General features: G+C 45.9%; 1 protein-coding gene across 2 annotated transcripts; it reads left to right on the top strand.

Moving 5' to 3' along the window:
- Positions 1–692: 692 nt before the first annotated feature.
- LOC139568593 (suppressor of cytokine signaling 7-like) lies at positions 693–8,058 on the top strand. 2 transcript variants are annotated; one of them, XM_071390521.1, is made up of 9 exons: positions 693–2,638; positions 2,953–3,014; positions 3,165–3,269; positions 4,010–4,141; positions 4,791–4,939; positions 5,234–5,402; positions 6,533–6,661; positions 6,858–6,993; positions 7,366–8,058. In XM_071390521.1, the coding sequence occupies exons 1-9, from the start codon at positions 1,110–1,112 to the stop codon at positions 7,484–7,486; spliced, it is 2,532 nt and encodes an 843-aa protein (XP_071246622.1). In that variant the 5' UTR covers positions 693–1,109; the 3' UTR covers positions 7,487–8,058. The 2 variants fall into 2 exon arrangements, with proteins under 2 accessions (XP_071246622.1, XP_071246623.1); XM_071390522.1 differs by lacking the exon at positions 4,010–4,141.
- The last annotated feature ends 1,256 nt before the right edge of the window (positions 8,059–9,314 follow it).

Here is a 9,314-nt window from a genome sequence, read left to right as displayed (position 1 = left end):
TGAAATTGACACAGCTTTTAAGTTGGCGAAGACTGGGCGGCGAGATGCCAAGAACAGACCGAGCAGATCAGGTGCCCAGCACTGCCCACAGCCATTGGCACAAGTGGTCAGATTTTTATACCGTGCACTGGAGAAAATAACGGACTAATTTGTTGAAGTCATCCAATATTTTGCCAAGACATGCAGTGAAATCAAAATAGGCCTTGAATACTAAATGTTTATTATTGCCTAAGCTATTAGGGATGTTATTACCATGCTGAATCTTGCAACTAATCAATCCATAGCCTATTATACAGCCATCAATCAATAAAATTCAGCAACAACAAATATAGTCTTGTATTGAATTAATTTCCCCCAATCAATGTCAATAATAGGAACAATTTGGATGTTGTAATATTTAGGCTACTATGCAAGTCACTAATTGCAAAGTAGCCCAGCATTCAGAAATTATTAATTATTTGTGTTATTTTGTGTGTATTTTTTTGTATTGCTAGATATTACTGCACTGTTGGAGCTAGAAAACACAAGCATTCTGCTGCACCTGCGATAACATCTGCAGATCTGTGTATGCGACCAATAAACTTTTATTTGATTTCTCTCTTTCATCACTTCACGCTACAGGGAGAGAGAAATGGGGGGAGGGAGAGGGAGACAAGGGACACACTGAACACAGAACGCATAGGATTTGCGGAAGTGAGGGAGCGGGTGGGGCTTCGCTGGGAACCGGAGAGAGATAGAGATAGCGAGAGAAAGAGAGAGAGAGAGAGAGAGAGAGAGAGAGAGTGGTCAGACTTGTGAGGCTTTTTATTCTAACAAATGAGACCGTATGTTTGACCCCGGGGTTCGCCTGCTTACAACAGCAAGCTGGATATATTTATGCGTGCACTCGCTCGGTCTTCGTTAGAATAGAAATGGATGTCGTTTTTTTGTAGGCGCTTATCTGTGCGATAATGAAAGAACGCTTTAAATAGTTTATTCGCTCGTAGCCTATTTATGGTAGATAGCGCTTTGGCCCTTCTTTATTATAAGACAACGGGGATCCATCAAACAGCGGTAGCGATGTGAAGCGTTGAAATCGTTTATTCCCTTTCGTGAATTGAGGAATAATTATGAACAACGCGCAAGATATGTCTCCCGATTTTGTCTTGATGCGCCTGGTTTCCGCGGCCGAGGATGACCGCTTGGACGAGGAGAATGGGAATCTGTCGTCGGGTGGAGTGGTGGCAGGACTCGGTAAAGAGGTCTTGGCTCATAGCAACATGAAAGGGGGCTTGGAATTCTCCCGAGATCCCAAGACAGGCCTCGCGCATTCCGGCCATCTCTCGTCGCTGAACAATGCACAACAGAGCGGCGGAACGGCGGCACCTGACACCGGGGTGATGGCGACTAGACCGTCGGTGTCTATTCCTCCTCCACACAACGCCATGGAGGCCAAGGGCTTTGAGTTCGCTCACAGAGGCGGCTTACGGCCTCAGCTCCTTGTGTTTCCGAACATATTGAGGGATGGTGAGGAGATTTTAGACCGTAAATCCGACGGTCGGAATCAGTCGAGGGAACATATTGGTTTGGACAAGACCTCCGGCTCTGTCTCCGACATAAGCGGAGGCATCAATAACAATACGCTCAGCGCCGGCGACGCGCAACAGCAGAACCATCTGTCACAGAGCTGGGGTCTTCATCCCCGGGTGGCATTATCCACGGTTGCTGCCGATATCGAGGGAGGTGAGCTATGTCATCGGCACCGTTTGATCACCAACCCATCAGACTGGCCTCCCTTATCGGATAAATCCAATCCTCTCACCATGATAGAGTCGAAATGGGGGTGCACAACCGGGGAACTGCCCGACGGCCCAGTGTTCGACCTGGCCAGAAGATTCGGGGAGCTGGGGCTCGGCGCGGTACCCAAGATATTATTCAAGGACGGGGAGATGCCCCAGTGCTCGTGTCAGGGTGCACATGGGCCGGCACCGGCGGGGATGGGGCATGGGGATGACCCGACTGAGACTAGCGATGCTTTGTTGGTGCTGGAGGGGCTGGGGACTGGGGACGTGGCCAGCCTGGGTATCACTGGCTGCCCGGAGGACGATTCGGATGAAAGTCGAGCACGTCGAGTTCAAAAGATGTCCGGTGCATTTTCTCTCAGTAGCTTTCAAGCAGAGTTGACCAGACAGATGGAAGGGGTGGCTGGAGAACCTTGTCCGTCGGAGCACGGTGACGCACAAGTATGTAGCCTGCATGGAAACGCACCTAACCCAACTCAACCGAGCCCGGGAGATACAGAACAGAATCCGGAGGTGTCGAAAATACCTGGGGCCTCTGCGGCTACACCAAGCTCGGACCGACCTGTCAGTCCAAACCCTAGCCAGGCATCAACACCCCGGAAGCGGGCAGACAAGTGCGTCAGTGTGCCCCGGACTCCAAACGGTCGGGGAAGCGATGGAGAGAAAACACTAAAAGTTCCAGGGAAGTCCAGAAAGGGCTCACTTAAAATACGCCTGAGCAAACTTTTCAGAACTAAAAGCTGTAGTGGTTCCAATAGCCTTCTGGATAAGAGGCCATCAGTGGCCTTTTCAATCTCCTCCGCTGGAAGTCTGATGGATGTGGCCAGTGGAAGTGGTGGGGAGCATGACGTGGCCAGGTAAGGACTTCCACACTTTTAAGCAGTGTGAGCAATTACTGATTGTATGCCTATAATTTATAGTAGGCTATAGATGTCAACTCATTTATTGATTGATCACAGTGCCAGGTAATATTGTAGAGCCTATCCTAAAATATAATATTTTCTATCAGGATATTATAGACCCATAACTGTCAGAATATTTTCAAAATCTTTTTTTCTTTTTCTAAATCTAGGCTACCTAGCTAATATCTATTTTTTCACCCTATCACCTCTATATTCCATCCCTCTATAACTTATTTCATTCCTATTTTGCTGTCTTTCTCTTGCCATAGCCAACCCAGAATGACCAGGGCCCAAAGTGCCTTCTCTCCTGCTTCCTTTGCTCCTTTCACTGGTAAGGGGCTCTGCCATTTCTTGGCTGAGGAGGCAAACTCTGGTCCAAGAACTCACGTAACTTTACTAGCATCACTCTCTTTCTCTATCATTTCCTTTCTCACATTCCCTCTCTCTCTTTCTCTTTCCTTCTTTCCATTTCTGGGTGCAGGTGAGACTGTTTCATTGGTGGATGTGGATATTTCGAGGAGAGGAGCGAACACTCCGCACCCTCCCACGCCTCCACCTCCGCCACGCAGAAGTCTCAGTCTATTAGGTACTTTACCTCCTTTCTTTCTCTCTGTTCTTTCTCTCTGTTCTTTCTCTCCATGTGTGTCTCTGTAGAGTAGTCTATTTTTCTCTGTGTTTCCTTGTGTCTCTCCCTTACTTGCACGCATCTCTTTTGCCTATGTTTCTACCTGTAGGCAAACACAAACACTAAAAATGATTCCTGCATACCCTCACTCACCCTACTGTCCTATACCCACCGTATTACCTCCCTCTCCTGAAAGCTATATCACAGTATGTAAACATGCCCATTCTGTTCCATGGTGATGGAGAGCCTAATAGCTTTACACCATCTCTGATCCCCACGGCTACACTCACATCAACAGCCATAAGTCTGAGGGACTGTTGTATTGTGGCCTTATAGACCAGTGTTTCTCAACATCGATCCTGGGGACCCACCCTCTCGACCTAAAGGAATTGAATGTTCAGCCAAGCAGTGGTACAAGGACAAACCAATTTACTGAATGTCACGTTGAATCACCCATTTCTGGCAACCTAAAAATATAAAATGACATCGGATGTCGTTTTGATCTGTTAATTACCCTAGAATACTTCAAGGAGTACATTTAAATAAAAATAAAAATATGTATAAAAAAACTAACAGTACAAAAAAAGGTTGAGATGAAAACTTCACATCACAGTGGGTCCAGAGGAGCGGAGTTGAGAAAGCCTGTGATATAGACCCCTCCCTGGTCTGAAACCCCCCCTTCCCCCCCTGCTCTGTTCCAGATGACATAGGTGGGCCGCAGCCTGGTCCTTTCCTAGTGAGTGTTATGGGGGCCTCCCTACAGTCCCTCCCCCTGCCTCTTCCTCCTCCTCATCCCTCCCATGCCACCATCCAGCATAGTATCAGCCTCAATGGTAAGACACCAGAGAGCAGAGGGCTGGGAGCTGTGCATGGGGCAAACGGGCGGACGGTGTCGTGATAGAGCACGTAATGGCCAGAGCTAAGACTCTGAAAAGACCATAATACAAAACAGTACCAATATGATATATTTATAACGCTGTATTTATAAACATGTGTGAATATATCAGTAATCATAAACATGTATAACATCTGCAGTTGTGAATATATATGTAACATAAAACCTATATGCCTGTCGGCCAATGCCTAAGTTCGTAGAGTGATGTGTTGTGACACTTGCGTGTTGTGGTGAGGGTTGTATAATTTCCCTCAGGTGAAATACTGTAAGTGCTTGTATTCAGGAAAGACTATACAGACCAGTCAGCGTGGAAATGAATCGTGAAGGTGCATGGTGTGCTGTCGCGAACCAATGCTTGTCTAATCTTTTTATTATATGCCTTGAGAATTAGTATTTGTGGCACTTGGTCTGTCTAAGCAGTCTTGCTCAAATTGAACACTGTTATCATCTATTAGTAACAAGTCCTAACTTGAGATCTATGCGTGTGACTTGAACTTTCTTGCAACTCCCATTTATACCAAATGCAATGGTTTGGGCTACACATTCATATCATTCTGTCTAACTGAATATTTCTCTATTTGTTTCAGATGCATTCCTCCGGGCCCTGCCTCACTCCACCTCTTCACAGCTCCTCTCAGCTCCTCCCTCTTCCAGGTTGGCCCCGCCCCCAAGGCTCTGTCCTCTGAGGCGGCCTGAGGCCAGCAACTTCACCGCTAGTCTGAGAGAGCTGGAAAAGGTAATTGCGACACACTCAATGACACTCGCAAATACACATACATATTGACTGAATATAGACTCACTACTAATCGATTGGGTTACATACTAACAAATAGGTACAAATATTTAACTGATGATAACTGATGTGATAACAAACCGTTAATTGATGATAACTTCCTCATGACATTCCTTCAGTTCTACGTTTATATTCGATTCTACGGATGGTGTGTGTGTGTGTGTGTGTGTGTGCGTTTGTGCCTGTGTGTATGTTTCTATGATATTCGTTCATAATCACCTACATGTCTATTCCCAGTGTGGCTGGTACTGGGGCCCTATGAACTGGGAAGATGCAGAGATGAAGTTGAAGGGGAAGCCTGACGGGGCGTTCCTGGTGAGGGACAGCTCTGACCCCCGCTACATCCTCAGCCTCAGCTTCCGCTCCCAGGGAGTCACACACCACACGCGCATGGAGCACTACAGAGGTGAGTTACACACACCACACGCACATGGAGCACTACAGAGGTGAGTTACACACACCACACGCACATGGAGCACTACAGAGTTGAGTTACACACACCACACGTGCATGGAGCACTACAGAGGTGAGTTACACACACCACACGCGCATGGAGCACTACAGAGGTGAGTTACACACACCACACGCGCATGGAGCACTACAGAGGTGAGTTACACACACCACACGCACATGGAGCACTACAGAGTTGAGTTACACACACCACACGTGCATGGAGCACTACAGAGGTGAGTTACACACACCACACGCACATGGAGCACTACAGAGTTGAGTTACACACACCACACGTGCATGGAGCACTACAGAGGTGAGTTACACACACCACACGCACATGGAGCACTACAGAGTTGAGTTACACACACCACACGTGCATGGAGCACTACAGAGGTGAGTTACACACACCACACGCCGCATAGAGCACTACAGAGGTGAGTTACACACACCACACGCCGCATGGAGCACTACAGAGGTGAGTCCTGTGTACTGTAAATACGCAGAAACGCACACAGTCAGTCAATCACACAAATATAAATGTTGTAGCTACTCACTCAGTCAGTATGTTTATTAACACACATACACACACACGAAGGCAGGCACATACACACATGCACTCACACAGACACACACACGCACACAGAGCAACATGGTGAGTCACCCGCACACAAAGTGGGTGAACGACAAAGACATGCTCGCAAATATACATGGCATACGCATGAAGCACTTCTAACAGGATTTACTCACAGACAGACACATTCATCATGCAGTGTAAATATATGACAGTCAGAAAGCATGCAGTTAATTCTATTTATGTTTTACACATACTGCACATATCAGCCACCCAACCCACGGGGTAGTTGAGAAAAACAAGTTTGATCCATGACATATGATATAATACGTGCCTATAACAAGTAATAAAGCATTATACCTGAACACTTAAATAAAGTGGTACCACAAGGTTCTATTTCATTCCCCTTTAAATGGTATTTGGTTCTATTTCATTCCCCTTTAAATGGTATGTACGTGTGAGTGTTCGGTGTAACCTTAAGATGTGTGTCCCTTCCATGTCTCCATCTATAGGGACATTCAGCTTGTGGTGTCACCCCAAGTTTGAGGACCGATGTCATTCTGTGGTGGAGTTTATCGAGCGAGCCATCATGCACTCCAAGAATGGAAAATTCCTCTACTTCCTGCGATCACGTGTGCCAGGTAAAAAAACGGCCCCCATTCCTACACGGCCTAACCAATTAGATGTTTATGTGAACTACCACGTAGTGTAGTGGTTGGAATGACAGTAAGCATAGCATACACGGTTGCTGAGAGGTTACGAGCATCTGTATTGGTTGTTTGTGCTCATTTGTGTGTGTGTGTGTGTGTGTGCATCGAATGTGTGTGTGTGTTCCAGGGCTCCCCCCTACCCCGGTGCAGCTGCTCTACCCAGTGTCCCGGTTCAGCAATGTCAAGTCCCTGCAGCACCTCTGCCGCTTCTGCATCCGACAGATGGTCCGCATCGACCACATCCAGGAGCTGCCGCTGCCCAAGTACTGCCATACTCAATTTATCAAAATGTTTATTTAGTCATTCATTTTAACCTTGTATTTGTTTTCTTGGAAATAGTTGTATGTGAAATAGCATTCTCTCCTGAGCTTTGACAGAAATGCCTCAGCATATTATTTTAGTCTAAATAAATAAATCAAGGAAATAATCCTTGATTGCTGACAGACTAGACATGGATGATGTGCTTTGAGACCAAGTGAAAAGTGCTATATGTAGCAGCTGTACTTTAATGCAATCCATCATCATCCTCATCAGTTTCCTTTCTTTTACGGAGTGTTATACACAGAGAGAATACTACCTCGCATGCTAAACATAATGTAAAGGTATCTTTTTGCATTTGACCTCTCTCTCTCCAGACCACTGATCATGTACCTGAGGAAGTTCTACTACTATGATGCAGAGGAAGAGATGTACCTGTCAATCAAGAGCATTCGACCAGGGGCTGGAGTAGAACAAGAGGCCGAGTCTCAGACGTAACTGGAAGAGGTGTCTGCTGGTCTGCCAGTCTTCCAGCATCAGCCAATCAAAGTCCTCGGGCACCCTCTGTATCCAGTCAGCTGCAGTCAAAGGGATCCAGATGACCATGCCTTCTCTTGACTTTGACCAATGAGAGTAGAAAGGGACAGAAGTGGAATGCTGGAAAATTGTCCATACGGCAGGCACACATGGGGCAGGGACAAAAAAGGACACAGCCTCATTGAGAACGGACTCTTCTAGCCTGTAACAACCTGAAAACAAAAAAACAACTTGAACCTAGACTTTGAATCAATCCCTAGACAGATATTCACTGTACCTATGAACTGAAGTTGATGCACTGGTCCATTTGTACTACTATTTTTTCGAATTACATAATTTCCTTGTTTTCTTCCCTCCTGTTGCTATGAGGGTTGTTGTGGACTCCAATTGGCCCACAGGAGGCCATGGTTGATCTTTGTTTGTTGGTTTTAAATGTCAAAAAATCCCTGATTGTAACTTGCTCATCATTCTGTTCCTCCGTACCCTAAGCTGGCCACAGGCTCAGCATTTTCAGTAAAAGAGAAAAGATATGGCTTCCCTCTTTTGCACAATCATTTTTAATTGACTGAAGTAAAGTGGTAGTAGGTGCCAGGCTCACCGGTGTGTCAAGAACTGCAACGCTGCTGGGTTTTTCACGCTCTACACTTTCCTGTGTGTATCAACAATGGTCCATCGCCCCAAAGGACATCCAGCCAACTTAACAAAACTGTGGGAAGCTTTGGAGTCAACATGGGCCAGCATCCCTGTGGAACACGTTTCACACCTTGTAGAGTCCATGCCCCGACGAATTGAGGCTGTTCTGAGGGTAATGCACACCTCAATCCACACATACAGTTGAAGTCGGAAGTTTACATTTAAATTCGGTTTGTCACAATTCCTGACATTTAATCCCCAAAAATTCCCTGTCTTAGGTCAGTTAGGATCACCACTTTATTTTAAGAATGTGAAATGTCAGAATAATAGTAGAGAGAATGATTTATTTCAGCTTTTATTTATTTCTTTCATCACATTCCCACTAGGTCGGAAGTTTACATACACTCAATTAGTATTTGGTAGCGTTGCCTTTAAATTGTTTAACTTGGGTCATACATTTTGGGTAGCCTTCCACAAGCTTCCCACAATACGTTGGGTGAATTTTGGCCCATTCCTCCTGACAGAGCTGGTGTAACTGAGTCAGGTTTGTAGGCCTCCTTCCTCGCACACACTTTTTCAGTTCTGCCCACAAATCTTCTATTGGATTGAGGTCAGGGCTTTGTGATGGCCACTATAATACCTTGACTTTGTTGTCCTTAAGCCATTTTGCCACAACTTCGGCAGTATGCTTGTGGTCATTGTCCATTTGAAAGACCCATTTGCGACCAAGCTTTAACTTCCTGACTGATGTCTTGAGATGTTGCTTCAATATATCCACATAATTTTCCTCCCTCATGATGCAATCTATTTTGTGAAGTGCACCAGTCCCTCCTGCAGCAAAGCACCCCCACAACATGATGCTTCCACCCCCGTGCTTCACGGTTGGGATGGTGTTCTTTGGCTTGCAAGCCTTCCCCTTTTTTCTCCAAACATAACGATGGTCATTATGGCCAAACAGTTCTATTTTTGTTTCATCAGACCAGAGGACATTTCTCCAAAAAGTACGATCTTTGTCCTCATGTGCAGTTGCAAACCGTAGTCTGGCTTTTTTATGGCGGTTTTGAAGCAGTGGCTTCTTCCTTGCTAAGGGCCTTCCAGGTTATGTCAATATAGGACTCGTTTTACTGTGGATATAGATACTTTTGTACTTGTACCT

The sequence above is a fragment of the Salvelinus alpinus genome, chromosome 2 (assembly GCF_045679555.1).
Source record: "Salvelinus alpinus chromosome 2, SLU_Salpinus.1, whole genome shotgun sequence".
Lineage (NCBI taxonomy): Eukaryota > Metazoa > Chordata > Actinopteri > Salmoniformes > Salmonidae > Salvelinus > Salvelinus alpinus.
This window is presented reverse-complemented; position numbering and strand designations above follow the sequence as displayed.

What these genes read in the sequence shown, in the direction of transcription:
- LOC139568593 (XM_071390521.1), top strand. Translation starts at nt 1,110, where the DNA reads ATGAACAACGCGCAAGATATGTCTCCCGATTTTGTCTTGATGCGCCTG. An exon ending in GTCTGAGAGAGCTGGAAAAG is followed by an intron (nt 4,940 to 5,233) that starts GTAATTGCGACA and finishes GTCTATTCCCAG; the next exon opens with TGTGGCTGGTACTGGGGCCC. An exon ending in CAGGAGCTGCCGCTGCCCAA is followed by an intron (nt 6,994 to 7,365) that starts GTACTGCCATAC and finishes CTCTCTCTCCAG; the next exon opens with ACCACTGATCATGTACCTGA.